The sequence below is a fragment of the Electrophorus electricus genome, chromosome 25 (assembly GCF_041902795.1).
Source record: "Electrophorus electricus isolate QZ-2024a chromosome 25, ASM4190279v1, whole genome shotgun sequence".
Lineage (NCBI taxonomy): Eukaryota > Metazoa > Chordata > Actinopteri > Gymnotiformes > Gymnotidae > Electrophorus > Electrophorus electricus.
Window position 1 is genome coordinate 13050870 of NC_137521.1, and position 19012 is coordinate 13069881.

Consider the following 19012-nt stretch of genomic DNA (forward strand, 5'->3'; position numbering starts at 1 on the left):
TAGAGCCAGAAAGTTTAGTTAGGGAGGCCAGGTCGTGCATGGAAGACGAATTAACAGAACATCAAAATTATCCGTTTATATAGATTAAAATAAAGCCTGCAGAATGGTTTCAGGAAACGTGATGGTAAAGTATGCTTCAGATGACTATTTAAAACAATAGAGAATTCAGACCTGTATCTCAAGACTCCGGGGAATCACCCCCAAAACAGCTCTACATTCGATAAAGAACCAATAACTACTAGCGCAACATATAAAGAAAGAAAGAAATGCGTTAAATATAGTCTGTAAAAATATAAAAATGTAAGTCATCAGATAGGCAAACGAATATGCCAGGATTCAATCGTGACAAAGCAATTTGAGAGCACACCACTTGGTGTCACCAGAAGACAAGGAAGACAATAATTTTGGCCAAGCCAAACATTCAGACACTTCACCATTACTGGTATTTTGTCACAAATGTGTTCTGTTCAGTTCACCATTACTGGTATTTTGTCATAAATGCGTTCTGATCAGTTCACCATTACTGATATTTTGTCATAAATGTGTTCTGTTCACTTCACCATTGCTGGTATTTTGTCATAAATGTTTTCTCTTCGGTTCACCATTGCTGGTATTTTATCATAAATATGTTGTGGGCTACAGTAATAACATTATACACCCTACAAACTACCAGTTTGGGTTGTTTTCCAGCCTAAATGTTGCAATAAAGAAAAGCTGTATCTCTATAATGTAGTCATGTAGGATTTTGGATGGATTTTAGTTAACATGTTGATATATATACCCAGCTGTTTGCTTAATTTGATGCTTTAAAAACTTTATTTAGCTCGCTGTTTTGTTTTTGGTTTATTACCAATGTTAACAATTAGCATTATGCAGATAGACTTTAAAGACTTAGAGAAAAGGATGAGGACAAGGAATTCTAAAGAGTCATTCATGCAAGGAAAATACCTGAAAGGTCTACTCCATTATAGTTTTTATTTTAAGCTCCACTGAATGACTTTTCTCTTTCAGTGTGTTACCACAGTTTTCCGTGATAAAATGGCAATGAATTCTCTGAAACGAAGCAGATACCAATTCAGAACAATCTAGCTTGTAGAGCAGAATAGTTAAACCAACATCTCTGTGGAAGAAAAGCTTAGAAACGGACAACTATCGTTCTTTTGGTGCAGTTCCCCCTACTGTTCTCACTCCCTCCCCGGCTTGGTCTCAGACACACAAAAATCAGCAGCGATCATCTTTGGAGTTGAAGACTTGCTATAGAGGAGTTGCCAGAGATCAAAACAAAGATATAGTTTCCAATCAATTGATCAAGACTAAATTTTCATGACTTGTTTTTTCCTTGGGAATACCAGATAATTTGGAGATCCAAACATTTTTGATTATTAGGAATCATAAATATTTTCTGTTTTTCTAAAACAAAAAGGGTTGTGTTGTTCCGTTTGAAAATGCACAAAAAACCCACAAAATTGGCCTAAAATTGCCTAAATAAGGATTTCACTCTGTAACTGATGCTGATTTCACCACACTGAGCAATACTGTATGTGATGGGTTCTGACATGTTCAGTCTGGTCAACCATATCTGCTTCACCATGCACCAGGCCTGCTGGCAAGGTTGACAGTAGACTCGTCTCATTTTCTATTCAATACTCAGGTCATTATCAAGAAAATAGTCAAGCCGGTAGCTGGCAGTATATAGGCCTATAATCCTGTGTCAGAATACAAAGTTTGTAGCTTTCATTCACTTGGTGGTTTTTGTTTTTATTTATTTCTTTCTTGACCAGTCACTCAGTGCCAGGAATAACAGTATTTGTGAAAAAGAAGGCAGACTGTTGTGTCAGAGGACTGTTGTGCTGAAGTAGCCTCTTATTAAGGTCAAGGAGTTTATATGGAATAAAGGCTACACAGTTCTTCTCCCGTTTCGTTTTAAAATGGATTTGATGGTGCCAGCCTTCACATACTTGTTTGTAATTCTCGCATGTCTTGGGAAGGGGTTTTAAGTGAGTTGGAACTGCATAGTAAGAGAAACAGAGCATTTGTAGTGAGCATTTACAGCACTTTACAACGTATGCTGGCCGTGGTTAAAGGTCTTCCGACGTTTGTACGCAGAAGCAGTGAGGGAGCCTTGTGTCATTGTATTAATACGTCTGGTGGCGTGAACTTTACTACCAAACTCGGAAGATGAGGGCTGCCAGGGGCACATGGTCCTTTGAACATGCAGCCAGTCACCAATGACCATCTTTACTGTCCTTTTTGCAGAATGATGGAGCATCTGAAAGCCCCAAAAGGGAAGCTGTAAATGTTCGGTTCAATGCACGCAGCATAACAGACACCCTCCAGCGCTTCTGCGATGAGAGCTGTGGCAGGCTGTCCTCTCCACCTGATGAAGGCCTAGCCAGCTGTGCTTTCAGTCTCCTGACTCTGGATGGCCCACCAATAACAGCTATATGAGCAGCAGAATGCATAATTGATTAAGGATGCATAGTGAGGCAGTTAAGAGGCAACTGAATTTATTTAAGAGCTGCTAAATTATAGCAGGTGTTTTTCACTGCTGTAAACACTGCTACAAGCTCTAATAACACGCATAGTAAACATTGTTCTTTTTCTACAATGACATTCTAAATGACTACATAGTTGTTCGGTTTTGATGTAAAGCCTATTTAGAAAGATCTGTCAGATTGCTGTCATCGATCATGAGAAGCAGGTTAATCCATTGCAGTAACCACCTCAACTGCACATCTGGATAATATCCATAGTTATTACAAAACTGTCCTTTAAAACCTACAAATTAATCGGATGAAACATTATTCCGTGGCTAGTCTGTAGGTTACCACGGTGGAAGTTACTTTAGCAGAACAACTAAACTTAAAGCTTCAAAACCGCAGGTGTTTGCATTTTTATTGTACTTTGTCTTGGGAACATGGCGCTTGGATATGTCCAAGAGCGTTTGCGCTTCAAACGTGATGACTCGTTATCAACTATGTCCTTTTGAGACCTCGAAATATGATCATTTGTGGTTAAGTTTTACACTCTCAAAACTTCGATGATGATTTTGAAACGAAAGGAGGGGCGAACGTCAACGGGACCGACCACGAGCTAAAAATCCCTAAGATGTCTTGCCACCCACCCGAAATCGATTGTATTACATTCAAGAAGCTTCGCACTTGACATATAAAACGGGACGCATTTTCCCAAGAAAGATACGAGACGACGGACTCTGTTTCACTCAGTACATCGCTAACGGTTGGAGAATATTTTTCTGACTATCTTGCGTCAACGTCGCAATAATCACCGACACCTAGTGTAAGTTGCTACTTTTATGCAAGTTATAGAAAGCAACAGTGAAACATTTAGTTAACTTTTTAATGCTTGTGTTTATTTTAGACTACAATGTTACCAACATTGTGGCGCAAAATGCTCAGACTTCAAAGTTTTTGTTGAATTTGGGTCATCGCATGTTTATATTTGTGTCTAGTCTATTCCGTAGACCTCTAGAGTGTTGTGCGCCTGGGGAAACAATAAGAAACCCTACCTTTTATAAATGCTTTTAGGAAAATGTCATTTAACCATATTGTAGGTTTATTTCGAGTGTTGTACTTGTCTTGACTGGGGTGTGTGTGTGTGTGTGTGTGTGTGTGTGTGTGTGTGTGTGTGTTTGTTTGTTTGTTTGTTTGTTTGTTTGTTTGTTTATCAGGCTGAAAAGCCATGCATGCTGAGAAGAGATGGCAAATGTGGTTGAGTGTAATTATTCTACTCATCACCTCCAGCCAGTGCATGGACAGCTATGACGGGAAACGGAAAGAGAAACGAACTTTGCTGGATCTTGTGTTGTACGGGCGCGAGCTAGAGTCCCGGCGCGTCACGAGCGGTCTCTACTTTGTGTCCCACGACGTGAAGTTTTCCGCGCGTGAAAAGACTGCAGTCTTTCCCAAACGGGACACCACCAGGCCAATAGGTAAGCTGCTTTCAGCTCAGGTGGTGATACAAGCGTAATCCTGGGTTTTACCTCCTGGCAGGATTTTTTTTCTCATGCATCGACTGTTTTGGATGCTTTAATCTCTAAATGTGTGTGCACGCTGGGGTTCAGCGCGTGTCGCCGAATCTGGTCAGAATCTACATTGGCTTGATGGTTACAGATAATCACTTTACCTTTGCTGAGAATTCAGCAGTCTCCTGTCTGCACAGTTATAGGCTCCGAGCATGACTGGCTGGATTGTATTCTGGAGGCATTATATTCTGATCATAGAGCTAATGTTTTTGAACTAATTGAACAGTGACACAATTTTTGTTATTTTGACTGTACTTCAGTACACTGGATTTGAAATCAAAGATGTGAAAAGTGTTTATGATAGCAAAGCGTGTTGATTCCAGAGGTGCCATTTGCCTCTGGAGTATGTGAGTGCCCCTCACATTCATCAGTCCATAGACGTGTGAGTGAAGAAGATGATCAGGCTGAAAAAGGAGAACAGTTGGTTAGAGACAGCCAAATAACATTGTGTCTGCCGAAACCAACACTCTGGTGAAGCAGAACGGCCATAGTGAGCGTTACAGTAGCAAACTTCGTGACAGAACCACAATGTACCTTTGACGAGTCCGAAATCGAATCTGACGAAGATCTGGTGTGTCTTTAACTGGCTATGTAATATAAATGTGTACAAATCTTTGCTCAGTGGAATGTTGCCATGCGGGTGACATTGTAATGTTAATTGATGTACGTTACCACTGGGCAATTACACCAACTGCACAGAAATTGGGATTTACCATTTTGTGCTTTAAAGCTGTAACTGGCCTGTAACGGATTAGGTTTGTAAATTGTTGCATTTTCAGTACTAGTAATGACTCCTGCAAGCCAGAGAGCTGTTCTGGAATTGTCCTGATCTGAGTAATTGTAGCATGAGCCACTGAAGTCATCACAGACATCAGGAGATCTGTTAGTCTGTCGTAATGCAGGACACCTTACGTTTCTTTCCCTTGGTCTACTGTTTTGCAATGTCTTCACGATGGTCTTAATGTGGTTTTAATGTAAAATGAAAACACATGCTCTCATGACATTCATATGCAGCTTTGGAGAGCCAAATTAGGCTTGGTCACATTTTGAGTTGTGAAAACAAATGTAAACTATAATGATAATAGTAACATTAGTTATTCTGATATAATTAATCATACTGAAATATGATAAAGTGTAAATACTATTCTTGTTGAGTTCAATTGTTTTAAAATGACATTTTTAGCAGTTTTATTAGAATGACATGAACGTGAGGAAAAAGACTGACAGTTTGTTGTTGGATATTGTGAACCTTTAGACATTCCAACCAGGCCACACATAATGTAGGACTTCCATCAAGCCAGAATGTCTGCGTACACCTCTAGAGCGCTCCCATAAGACAGGTGCAGGACCGTGCGTATGTACCTATCCAGAGAGACACTAAACTTGGGTTTGTGTCTGTACCTGTCCATAGAGGTGCTAAACTTGGGTTTGATCTCTCTTGTTGTGTTCTTTTGAGAGCCGTACTCTCTCCTGAATGGTTTTTGTTAAAGAAACACGCTACGAATTAACCAGTTGTCTTCAGTTCATTCATAACAGAGTGCAAGTTCTCTTCCTGTCTGTATGAGGATAAAATTAGCAGCAGAATGGATTTGGGCATCTGACATTGACAGGTATTATAACACTGTGGGCAATAATCTTCTTAGTAGAGCAGGCTGGAGGAATATTACGTGGGTGTGGCCACAGCATGCTTGGGTTACCCAGGACCCCAAGCCTGGGGCAGATTCAGTGGGGGCTGTCTTAACAGCACTGGCTTAGGCTGAAATGAGCACTTGGTCCCACATGGAGATTATGGATGCTTAAATGGCTCAGTGTAATGTTGTACAGAAACAGAATAGGTTTTAGAAGGAATGTGTCAGTACTGCTAATCTCTGTGATCAAAATCTGAGTAGGTGTAACATAAAGAGGTAGGATGATATCAGAATTACAAAAGGACTCTGTACTTTAAAAGAAAAATGAAAAATGGACAACATAAATAATGTCTACATAAAGGGCCCAGGTGTAATGCTGGACATCATTTTAACTTGATGACAAATATAGGGGTGAATGTTCATACATAAAACAAACACACACACACACACACACACACACACACACACACACACACACACACACACACACACACACACACACACACACACATGTTCAGTTATATTTTTAATGGAGTGGTTTGTATATTTTACTGTTTGTTTTGAATCATGTACATGGAATTGGACTTTTTTTAATGACCTCCAGTGCACTGGCAGAATGCTTAGAGGCTGGATTTTAAGGCAAGATGATGACATCATCTTGTGGCAACAGGCTCAGGTTTAAAGACAGAGGGCACATGGTATTTCAGAACTATTTTTTAGTTCACAGTGCAGTGCAGTAAATCACTTGTCCATCAGGATCTGTGCATGTAGATCCTGTACTTCATACAGAAGTATTGAAGTACATTTTCTAAATTAATTATCCAAATGTCTTTTATGCACTAAATTTGGCACCTTAAATTATGGCAAATTATATTTGATGACAAACATTTCACAAAAAAATTGAGGAATAAGATGGACATAGTGTTTTATTTATTTATTTATTTTTGTTAGTTTTACATTTTAGCATTACTCTGTTGGTCTTTTTCCCCAGAGATTATCCCAAGAGATGTAAGCATAAAAGACAAGTTCATAAAGCATTTTACAGGTAAGAAAAATTGAACCCATTAATTTCTAAATGTAATTTTGCTCCTTTGTTTTACTGATAACATTGACTGGTATTCTGTGATATCAGTAAAATGGAGCACAGTAGTTGTGCATTTGTGGTGCACAGATGGTTGGGCCTGTGCCAGCTGGGGTTGGGTTATAACGCCTTTCTACCACAGTCAGCTCTGAGCTCTTAGCACAGCTACATGGTTCAGTTCCCGCCTAGAAACAAGAGTTCCTGCCTGCCCAATTACATCACCTCCTTTGATGACCTCAGGTAAGTGGTTCCACCAATCACGTTGGAGAAAAAGGACGGTATACTTTACGGTACACCCTACTAATGAACAGTTCACTTTACATTTACGTCATTTAGCAGATGCTCTTATCCAGAGCGACTTACAAAAGTGCTTTGTTATTTACTCATAGAATACATCCTAGTACAGTACAGTAGGGTAGAGTCCCACATACCAATGAACTAGAATACAGGAATCAATGCTGATACCTAGAAGTATAAAATACATAAGCTCTATCTTAGATGATAAGTGCAATAAACAATAAGTACCAGAGTCTGTCAGACAACATCAGTGTAATAAACAAATACCCTACAATAAGTACTAATTTAGTCAGTCAATATGGGAGCAGGGTCAGTTGTCCTTTAAATATTCCACGACTAGACGGGTCTTCAGTCTGCATTTGAAGACTGCAAGGGACTCTGCTGTCTGAACAGCAAGTGGGAGTTCATTCCACCATCTTGGAGCCAGGAGTTCACTTCACAAAGTGACCAAAAATTCTTTAAATATCCAAAGTACTTAAAGCACTACTTAAAGTACTGAAAGTATCCAGAATATTCAGAGGACCCTGCGCTGACAATGAAGTTTATGAACCTGAAATGTGTGGTGTAAAAATACATGAAAATATATAGCTTTGGCCATTTTAAAATATTCATTGATAATTTTATAGGGAATGCCGACTGAATTGGGAAAATGTTTCTTCAAATTTGAACCCTTTCAACATCTATCTGCTTTACATTTCAAAATATAGATGCTCTGAAAAGGTTTTATTCACATGCAAAATGTAAATTACAGTGGTCAAGCAGATTTTATTTTTAAAAAACATTAATAGTGTTCTAAAAAGCTCTTAAGAGCAGTTTAGTAAGTCTCTGAGCCTTGACAGAGGTTGTGCTCAGCTGCACAGTAGCTGGCAATGCATTCATACAAGACAAGCAGCCCAAGAGAAGACAGGGTGTGCATGAGCCTGCTAGCCTCAGGACCTGAGCCTAACACCAGAGCTGGCTGTGGGCATTAGTGTGAAACTCCATTACTGAGAGGCGCACACAAAGAGACAGACATACGTTACTGAAATCATTAGTCTGCTGCCTCCTTGTGAAGTCATCAAGCATTACCACGTACTAATTCTTTCTTTTGGGCCTCTGCACAACTAAAGGGGCGGGGGTGCAGGGGGTGACTAATTTTAGAATAGTCTAGAAGAACAGAAGGTTGACATTATGAAGTCTCTACATTAAGGGAAAAACTTTAGAATTGAATTGCAGTTCAGTGCAGTCAACCATAGAGAAATTTACAGGACCATGTCTCTAACATACACACAATGTATTCTGATCTTGTCAAGAGGAGAAACATGTTTATAAAATTATTTCCTAAAATGTTGTCTTTCTCTCAAGCAGGACCAGTCAAGTTCTCATCTGAGTGCAGGTTGCATTTTCACAGAATTTACCACAACACGAGGGAATGTGGAAGACCAGCCTGTACGTGTACACTTCTGCTTCTCTCATTCCCATTTGTAATCTCTCATATTAAATGTCCTCCTAGGTTACTGTTGTTGACAAACCTTTTTTTTTTTAATTAGCATTCATTTTTTGGTGATTATTTTTTTGTATGGTAACCTAGTGTATCTTACCAAGAGACAATGTGGTGGGACTTCCAATAGATTCAAAACACTGCAACCTCTGATATGTCTCCGGCAGCAAATGACCAGATCTCATCTGTGTTCATATTTCTACCTAAGCCAGTGGCATGCACGGAGAGGCTAGGACAGGGACTGGCGTGCATGGAGAGGCAAGGACAGGGACTGGCGTGCACGGAGAGGCTAGGACAGGGACTGGCGTGCGCGGAGAGGCTAGGACAGGGACTGGCGTGCGCGGAGAGGCTAGGACAGGGACTAGCGTGCACGGAGAGGCTAAGACAGGGACTGGCGTGCGCGGAGAGGCAAGGACAGGGACTGGCGTGCGCGGAGAGGCTAGGACAGGGACTGGCGTGCACGGAGAGGCTAAGACAGGGACTGGCGTGCGCGGAGAGGCTAAGACAGGGACTGGCGTGCACGGAGAGGCTAGGACAGGGACTGGCGTGCACGGAGAGGCTAGGACAGGGACTGGCGTGCGCGGAGAGGCTAGGACAGGGATTGGCGTACACTTGGAAGGTCTAGTTCCAAAGACGCTCAAAAAAATAGCCATGCATGAACACCTAGATGACTGCAGGTAGCTTAGCTAGTGAGGCAGGGAAGCATTGGCCAATTTGGACACTCTAACTCAAAATGCTACAAAATGTAAATGGTTTTCGATAAACCTACACTCTTAAATCATATCATCTTTATATAGGTATCAAACTGCACTGGTTTTATAATAGAACTATTTTATCATGATGTTTTATATACAAACAAATAGTGTGATAGGTTGCCTTAGTGTCTCAAAGGTTATGAAGCCAATCGGATTAGCTGGCTCTGTAAACCGGAAATCATCAGGGAAAAAAAGGTTTAGGTACAAGAATTAGCAGCACAGGATCATTAGAGGGCTGCTTGTTAAAACTCTTGCAAATTTACAGACAAACGACCAAACAGTGCCTGCCCACTTTAGTCAGTTCAGCTGATGTTTAGCAGTGTGTCTCTGTTTTAGAGCCTGGGTAAGGGCTCTGTTGATGTGGAGGTAAAAGGGGCGGGGCTGGGGCGATTGTGCCCCACCCCCTCCCCTGTTATTACACTACAACTTCCAGGGTTCTTCACCACCATGGCGTGAAAAGGAGTTTTCGTCAACACACTGCCTGCCCAGAACCCAAGGCAAAGAATTAAAAATAAGAACTAAAAAGTGAAGCTGTCTTCTAAAGGTGTAGTTAAGAAGGGGGCAAACTGAAATGGTCCTCCACAGGGCTGAGGGGTTTATTGGGTCTATCCAAGTTGCTCAGGTTGCATCTTGTCACAACACTGGACATTTCACTGTGCTTGTTGCACGTACAGCAGATCGTGAGAAGCTGGTTAACTGGCCAGTTTGCTGGATAAGGTGTATCACAGTGGAAAAACACTAAAATGCTCCGTACTGTGATCCATCAGGGCCAGAGGTGGAAAATTCAGAAAGTAAAATCCCTGCCAGGATTTTTACTGCCTGGTTTTGGTATTTAGCTCAAAACAACAGGTAGAACTAAATAGTTCAACTAGATGGTACAAAATTATGACGGAACGTTTTGAACATGATCTTAAGCATCTCTGACCAGAAGCATATTAGGAGGACACATAATCTAACTTGTACTGTACACCTGGAGAATACATAAAGTGTGTCTCAGTGTTTTTCTTCGTTTGTTTGTTTTCTTCTGGTGGTTTGGCTGAAGATGAGGTTCAGTAGCTTCGGGTCAGATACGCTGCCTTTGTTGTGTGGTTGTTTCTCCCAGAGATCTCAGAAACACTTGTAATTGTAAGTATCTCTGGATAAGAGTGTCTGCTAAATGTTTAAATTAATATAACACAGTATCAAGAGTTAGGGAAATATTCAAATTTCTGAAAGGTAGATGTTAGCAGTGAGTATTTAGTTAGTAATGTGTCATTTCTGCTGCCAGGATTTGAAAGAATGACGAATGTTTTAAAAGGACACTTCAAACTGCAAATACAGTGTGCATGAGATTAAACTTGCAGCTGTGCACATTATATGCTCTGATATTTAATATTTACCTGATCAGTACTTTTATCGTGTTAGTGTAAAAAAGAAAAAAGTATGAGAGGGAGACAAAATGAGTGAGTCAGTAACAGTGATTGGATGACTACTGAAAGCTTTACAGAAACCGTTATAGATGGAACCATTCTGACCTGGGAGCCATATGATCATTTGAGCCCAAAGAGAGCATTAAGGTCATTTACAATGTTCTCTCACATCTACGGGCATGTCCCACCCACTTACTGCCTCAGACTGGCACGAGTGGCCCACTCAAACCCAGTTGTTTTATGTGTGAAACCTAGAGGTGTACTGTAAGATTAGATCCCACGGCCACCGTGAAGCAACCAAAAGGTACCAGTCAGAGGAAATGACTCACTATTTAACTTTTTTTCCTTTTCAGATTACAAAAGATGCGCCAGGTTGTTGACAAGGCTAGCGATGAGTCCACTGTGTGCACAGCCATAGAAACAGCACGTAAGTAAAAATTATTGTCATTATGTGGAAGAGGTTGTAGAGGTATATGCAGAAGACCTTCTGTGGACTCCACGTTGCAGATTAATTGAGAGGCCGTAGTCTATCTTTTATTTTTAAAGTGTGCATTGGTTCACCGCATCACTGGCCTGCACTGAAGAGAAAAGCAGGCCTGTGGAAATTGTACTTGATGATTAAAATAAGGAATTTTTTTCCAAAAACTTTTAGCAGGTGGTCATCTCAGACCTAGGCTACTCACATCTTGCAACTGTGACGATACGTTTTGATGATGCGTAACCTGCAGCGCTTGATCCGCATTTTGACATGCTCAGCCATTACTGGCTTATAGTGAAAGAAATGAAACAGAAAATCTTTAACACGACACGGCCAGTGACCCTTCCCTGACCCTTCCGCCTTTGCCGAGACAGGACACGTCTTTAGCGTGTGTTGTGACATCATCAGCAGTGGTAATGGGGTGAGTTACCCCCAGGTGCTCCTAATTAGAACGTAAAGAATACGATTTGATTGGCAAATGAAGGCCTTGTGAAGAATGGACAGTCACCTTAAGTTATTTTTCCTCCTGTTCATATTAGTTTTCCCTAGAATCTATTAAAAAGTGCTCCATTGCCCGTTGACAGGTTGAGTCAGTAATGACTATTACGAATTAGCAAATGAAGTGTCTGTAAAATTTTATGTTCACATAGGACAGACATAAGTGTCAGAAAATAATTTTAAGCGCTTTATGTTGAATTTCTCATTCAAACACCCACTCTGACCAGGATTGGTGGGTTCAAGATAATGCTGTCCTGTAAGCACATCTGTGGAAATAGAATTTTGTCTTTTTTTAAGAAGTTTAATCCCTGACTGATTTCAAGATCACTTTAGATTAAATTCAGATACGAGTCTTACTTTGCGATGTGTATGAAATGTACTAAATATTTTTTACAAAACCTCAAAACAAATCAGCTGTATACATAATTAGTGCTGTCTTCTCCGTCTGTTTCTTCTTTTGTCCTGTGCAGAAGGCCTTGAAATTACACAAGAATGATCTCTAAAGACTCTGGAGTAAATATTTTTTCAAGGAAGTGCCTTCCAGTCACAACAGTTAACAACAGTCATTATGGTTTTGTTCACTGTAGCAATGCAATTATTAAAATACTGTAACACTTTAGTTTTTATCATAATTTGTTTTTATATTTAAATGCTTTCAAAATATAGTTTTGTTTAATAGCTTTGCTTTTCTATTGCACTTTCTGAGGAAAATAATATTGCAGTCAATAATTTATTTAAAAGATATGTAAATATGAATTCATCATTATAAGATATTTAAATATGTGTTTCGTTAAGCCACAGTTCTCTCAAGATATTTTGCAGATATTTCCTTATTTATTTTATAACCTTGATTTCATCTCACAAATTTTCATTTGCTTTATGAATATGAAAATTGCCTACTTTTGACTGAGTTGCTTATCATGCTTCTATTTTCATGTTTAATTTGGCACTTCTACAAATGACCAAGTATTTCAAGAAAAATTGACAATGATGGGAATATTTCACTGATGTTTTGAAAGAATAAAAACAAAATCCAGCACATCATATTTAATGAGTACATGTAACCATGTCAGTTCAGAAAGTCTTGTTATGTAGAGGGATTCCCAGAATTATTTCATTTTTGATGTAAGTTTTGATGTAAGTTTTTAATACTTACATTTTTGATGTAAGTATGTAAGTTTCAATTTAATTCGTATTTGACAAATAAAGGAGCAATAAGTCATTTTTTCCACTGATTCTTCTTCACATTATGAAACAAACAGCAATTATACTGACACCCAGTGGCCTGGATGTGTCAGATTCTGTACTATTATAAATCTATTATAAACATGTGGGCGGACTTTATGCTTTATTTGGGGGAACTGCTCTATGGAGCATAAACTTCATTTGAGCACTACAAAGTGATTTGACTCTTCATCTCATGTGAACTGCACTTTATAGAACAAAATATAAAAATAATAAATAAACTTTCATACATATCTTTTGTTACTTTTTGATGGTAAGAAAGACTAATACCTAATGCTCCTTTAAGTAATAGTTCACACAGTTCTACTCTACAAATCTGAAGAATCGATTCGTTTTAGCGTGAATTCGCTTGGCTTCTTAATGGAGGGAAAATATCCTGTTTTAAATTACACCACGTAGCACATCGGTGTCCCCTGTCTGCTGTATTAAATTACACCACGTAGCACATCGGTGTCCCCTGTCTGCTGTATTAAATTACACCACTTAGCATGTTGGTGTCCCCTGTCTGCTGTATTAAATTACACCACATAGCACATCTGTGTCCCTTGTCTGCTGTATTAAATTACATCACTTAGCACATCGGTGTCCCCTGTCTGCTGTATTAAATTACACCACTTAGCATGTTGGTGTCCCCTGTCTGCTGTATTAAATTACACCACATAGCACATCTGTGTCCCCTGTCTGCTGTATTAAATTACATCACTTAGCACATCGGTGTCCCCTGTCTGCTGTATTAAATTACACCACTTAGCACATCTGTGTCCCCTGTCTGCTGTATTAAATTACACCACTTAGCACATCTGTGTCCCTTGTCTGCTGTATTAAATTACATCACTTAGCACATCGGTGTCCCCTGTCTGCTGTATTAAATTACACCACTTAGCACATCTGTGTCCCCTGTCTGCTGTATTAAATTACACCACTTAGCATGTTGGTGTCCCCTGTCTGCTGTATTAAATTACACCACATAGCACATCTGTGTCCCCTGTCTGCTGTATTAAATTACATCACTTAGCACATCGGTGTCCCCTGTCTGCTGTATTAAATTACATCACTTAGCACATCGGTGTCCCCTGTCTGCTGTATTAAATTACACCACATAGCACATCTGTGTCCCCTGTCTGCTGTATTAAATTACATCACTTAGCATGTTGGTGTCCCCTGTCTGCTGTATTAAATTACACCACTTAGCACATCGGTGTCCCCTGTCTGCTGTATTAAATTACACCACTTAGCACATCGGTGTCCCTTGTCTGCTGTCTTAAATTACACCACTTAGCACATCGGTGTCCCCTGTCTGCTGTATTAAATTACACCACTTAGCACATCGGTGTCCCCTGTCTGCTGTATTAAATTACACCACTTAGCACATCGGTGTCCCCTGTCTGCTGTATTAAATTACACCACTTAGCATGTTGGTGTCCCCTGTCTGCTGTATTAAATTACACCACTTAGCACATCGGTGTCCCCTGTCTGCTGTATTAAATTACACCACTTAGCATGTTGGTGTCCCCTGTCTGCTGTATTAAATTACACCACTTAGCACATCGGTGTCCCCTGTCTGCTGTATTAAATTACACCACTTAGCATGTTGGTGTCCCCTGTCAGGCAATATACATACAATATACAATACACAAGCAATGTACAGGTTATGTACAGGATAACGATACACAGTATATATAGTGCTAGTATGTGTGGTAGTGCTAACATGGGTGATGACTATGTAAGGGAGTGAAACAGTGTGTTATGGCTGTTATGCCTGTCAGAAGGACCTAGTCAGCTATTTATGATCATGGTGGAATGAGCGAAGAAACCGCTTCTGTGTCTAGAGGTTTTAGTGTACAGGGTTCTGTAGCTCCTGCTGGAAGGGAAGAGTTGAAGATGTCATGTCCAGAGTGTGAGGGGTGTGGAATGATGTCCCTGCCTGTTTCCTGGTTCTTGTGGAGGGGCAGCAGAGCAGCCACGAGCTTTTCTGCTGTTTTTATTGTTCCTTGCAGTCTGGTCCTGTCCTGTGTAGTAGCTGCTCTAAACCAGACCATGGTGGATGTGCACAGGACAGACTCAATGACATGTAGAACTAACTCAGCAGCTCCTGTTGCAGGACATATATCCTCTGCTGGGCCCTTTTGGGACGGAGTTGATATAGGTCCCCCACTTCAGGCCTTGGTAGTTCGCAGAAGCTTGAAGGACTCCACGGTTGACACGAGGTTGTTGTGAGGAGAAGCAGGCCCAAGGACATGATCCATCAGGATATGAATTGTGTTCATAATAAAATAAACATGTTTTCAGATTTAGGCAGATATCATTTATTTTCATCTAACAGAATTTGTATAGCCAACACTGGATTTAAAAAGACTACTTATACCATTTACCACCATAAAGATATTTCCATAACTACAAACAACAAAGCTTGCACTTAGAATTCATCTGAGTGTAGGCCTACAACACTTAACTGTAGGCTACTGTTTGGTTGTCTAATGTGAACAATTCCCATCAGAATAGCAGTGGGAAAACAAGGAGAGTTTAATTGTTTAAAGAGTGTGAATACATGCAGCTCACTTTAGCGTAGCTTCCTCTGTCTCAGGCGGATCTTAAACAAGCCACAACCATGCCAGAAAACACAGCACAATGTTTTTTTTCCCACCACAGAACCTGTCTAAAGTCTCTTCAAAATGACTGATAAGTGATCATGTGAAGAACACTGAACACTGTGCCTGATCAAATCCTTGATATTTACCACATCCTGCTGCTCTCCGATTGTTAATGGAATGTCTAAGCAGTTGTGAATGAAACTGAATGAACCCATGACTTTTAAATGGTTATCAACACGATTCCTAACTTTCTTTTATAGGCCTATGGTGTCTTGCTATTGGTTCTGACTTGTAAGGGGACTCCATTGTTGCTACTTTACGGTAAGGATTTAGTAATGATATAGTGTTGGAAAATATTTGTCCCTCAACATTCCTCACTTTAATCGCGTTTGACATGTTCTGTAGCCCTTTTTACATCAGTCTTTAGACCAGCTGCTGGCTACACTGGTCCCTGGATGGCCAACGTTTACACCTTCCACCACTCTCCCCGCTAAATCTGGCTCGGTGCCTGGTTAACAAGAGCTCGACCCTCAAAACTAGTCTACAAGCATCACTGTAGATAATTAGATAAGCCAAATGGCAGGTATCTGGACCCTTAATTAACCGTCTAATCAGATTATGAGGCTATAAATAAGGCAGGTCCGCGCAGCTCCTCAGAAGCAGTTTTCTTCAGCCGAGGAAGAATACTCGATCCCAGTGTGAGCGGGATATCACTTAGGAAACTGACAAACAGCGAAGATTACAGGAAGAGACAGAAGATGCACGGGGGGCATGTGTGGGAGGGCGATAACGCAATTACACACAAATGCACAATCCTCCGGTTACCACGCAAGCCATCGTCACTAAAGCCATGCAGAGGCAGAGGCACCCATTCGGCTCAGACTGGGAGTCAGTGTGAGACAAGCGAGTGACAAAACAGCAGCAAAAAAACCCATATCCGCAGTCTGGAGTTTAGCTGTTGCTTTAATGTTTATTGTTTTCATTTTCTTTGTTGCTGTTGTTGTTAATCGAATACCCCATTCGCTACATTCAAAATAACAAAAGTCTGCTGTTACTAATGCACTTGTCTGACATCTTCAGTTACAGCTATATGCTTAGGTTATAGGTACATACACTGGGTTATTTAAAGATGTAAAGGTTACAATAAAGATACACAGTTCACAGACAAGACAGATGTTAAAGCGGTCTTCCGTAGCCCATAAACTGTCAAACTTCTGTTTGTTAATCTCCACAAATGCTTTTGGCAAATATATTGGTGACTTTTAAGAAGAACTCCCCTACACCTTTAAGAAGAGGTCATCATTACATCCATTATCCCACTGTTATCATACAATCCCTTGATTTGGTAATAAATATTCATTTTTATTTCTTGGTCTGTGTAATAAAGCAGCTTCTTTACAGACTGAATTTCCATCAGCTCTAACAACTAAAATGCTAAACTAGCATGTTCATTTATCACGAATATAAACATTGGTACAAAAACACAGCATCATGACCCATAAATGCAATACCACCTATAGTAACAATGCACTTGAGGACACTAACACACACACACACACACACACACACACACATACACACACACACATACATACATACACACACACACACACACACACATATACACACACACACACACACACACACACACAAACCTATGCACTATGCTGCAATATGAGATCACAATATATTCAGCAGGCATTAACAGAACCAAGCACACTCAATCCAACACTGCTCAACCTTTCAGGCTAGGATAAATGACCACACGGTTTGACTGAAATGTCTTTAAACATGAAATACATCATAGTTTGGCCCAGGAGGCAACTCTGCAAAAGGAAACATGTTGTTAATCTCATTTGATGACCCTCTAGGCCTTGTCTGAACAAACTCTCATTATTTATAGCTAATTCCATATTTATTGTCTTTTTTAAAGCCACATATGTCTGGTTTCAAAAGCTTTTGTGGGGTCCAGTGTTTTATGTGCCAGTAGTCTGGGGGATGGGGTAAGACTGGAAAATGTGTGTTTATAAACCTCAGACCCTTTACATCTCCATTCTGGAAAACAAAACCAAAAAGAACAAAAACATAAATTAGTTTACATTTCAAATGAGAATTTGCCTGCTAGATTATTTACTTCTTTAACTTCTAATCTTCTTCAGCCGTTTTCCAGCCAATAAAATGAATTATGACCTGTTTGATTTAATCTGTGGTTGTAGATTATACTTTTATTAACTTGTTTATCTTAATTGAGTTTTAATTATTTTATTTGAGCATGGCAAAGTTTGTGCAACAAAGTCCAAAAGGGGAGCATTTAGCATACATGTCATTAACAAAAAGGAATCACATTTCTTTTCTGGCTTCTTGTGAGGGTGCAGTATCTTCTCTATTTAATTCCCCATAAGAAATAAGCAAGAGAGGGATTTTTCTCTCTTCTCCACACATTTTCTGCTCAAACATTTTAGCCTTGCAGCAGTAGCATGCACCAACCATCAGTTCAATGCCACTCTCCCATTGGTTAATCAATGTTAAGGGTGAATTTCAACCAGCACCTGATACTGAACATTTCCAGAGGTTTTGACCATTCCTAGACAATATATCACAATTAACAATTAATTAATCAATTAGGCAGTCAGGTGACAGTCTTTTACCATAACTCTGTAAATATTGCATATTAAGTCATTAAGTATGGGATTATCTTGACGAGGCTGGCTAGACCGTGAGTGGGTGGAAATTGTTCCATTATTGAAAGCTAAATACAGAACGCCAGATGGCCCTTATAAAGTGGCTGAGAGGCCCTGTGGGATCAACGAATGATAGCATCAGGAAGTGCTCAGGGAGTTCGGTGTTGAACTTTTATAATCTGAATCTGTCATTCATACTTCATATTGTATTACTTGCAAAGGAGCATGTATTGTAGGTTGGAATTGATTTTTTAAACTGTTACTGAGTGATGTATAAGAAAAAAGTATCTTATCCAGGATTATCACATCAACACAAACCAACACATACACAAAATACATCTCTCTCTCTCTCATATATATATATATATATATGAGTGTGTGTGGTGACTGACTGGATTCTGTACTGACATCATCCATTGAATAGACTAATCTTTGCGTTATGTTGCTTAGCAACAAAAGCTTATTAGCAGACTACAATGACTATTGTAAATACTGTTAATTAAATGATCTATTGAGCACTAGTGCATTTTATAACATTATCACGTGAGAAAATTGCTGTATCTTACTGTTTTATAGTTTACCATCCCCAGCATTCTTTAACCTGTTGATTCAGTACGGCTGTGTGTACTAACAACTGTGTTTTTACTGTTCAAGGAAACCAGTGATCTAGCCTGCAGCTGTTACTGGATAACACCCATTCAAGGCAAGGTCCCTGAACACATCTTCACTTCACGAAGCACATTTTAAGAGTTAGTTAACTAGTGTTATATAACTTGACTAAACCAGAGCAGTGGAGGAGGAACATGCCTTACCTTGTCTTCTGT

At 39.8% G+C, this 19012-nt stretch overlaps 1 protein-coding gene across 4 annotated transcripts; it reads left to right on the forward strand.

Annotated features, from left to right (window-relative positions):
- Positions 1 to 2931: 2931 nt before the first annotated feature.
- Positions 2932 to 18975, forward strand: alkal1 (ALK and LTK ligand 1). Of its 4 annotated transcripts, XR_014119838.1 has the most exons (8): positions 2932 to 3300; positions 3692 to 3952; positions 6665 to 6718; positions 8396 to 8479; positions 10329 to 10411; positions 11049 to 11122; positions 15768 to 15828; positions 18843 to 18975. XR_014119838.1 is itself a non-coding variant. In XM_027026235.2 (6 exons), the coding sequence occupies exons 2-5, from the start codon at positions 3703 to 3705 to the stop codon at positions 11111 to 11113; spliced, it is 453 nt and encodes a 150-aa protein (XP_026882036.1). In that variant the 5' UTR covers positions 2932 to 3300; positions 3692 to 3702; the 3' UTR covers positions 11114 to 11122; positions 12142 to 12850. The 4 variants fall into 4 exon arrangements, 1 of the variants encoding a protein (XP_026882036.1); XR_014119837.1 differs by lacking the exon at positions 10329 to 10411; XR_014119839.1 differs by lacking the exons at positions 15768 to 15828; positions 18843 to 18975 and adding an exon at positions 12142 to 12156.
- Positions 18976 to 19012: the final 37 nt, after the last annotated feature.

Bases quoted from the DNA above. Each gene is read 5' to 3' on its own strand.
- alkal1 (XM_027026235.2), top strand. From the start codon at position 3,703: ATGCATGCTGAGAAGAGATGGCAAATGTGGTTGAGTGTAATTATTCTA. The intron at 3,953-6,664 runs GTAAGCTGCTTT...CTTTTTCCCCAG, and splicing joins GGACACCACCAGGCCAATAG to AGATTATCCCAAGAGATGTA. The intron at 8,480-11,048 runs GTACGTGTACAC...TTTCCTTTTCAG, and splicing joins GGAATGTGGAAGACCAGCCT to ATTACAAAAGATGCGCCAGG.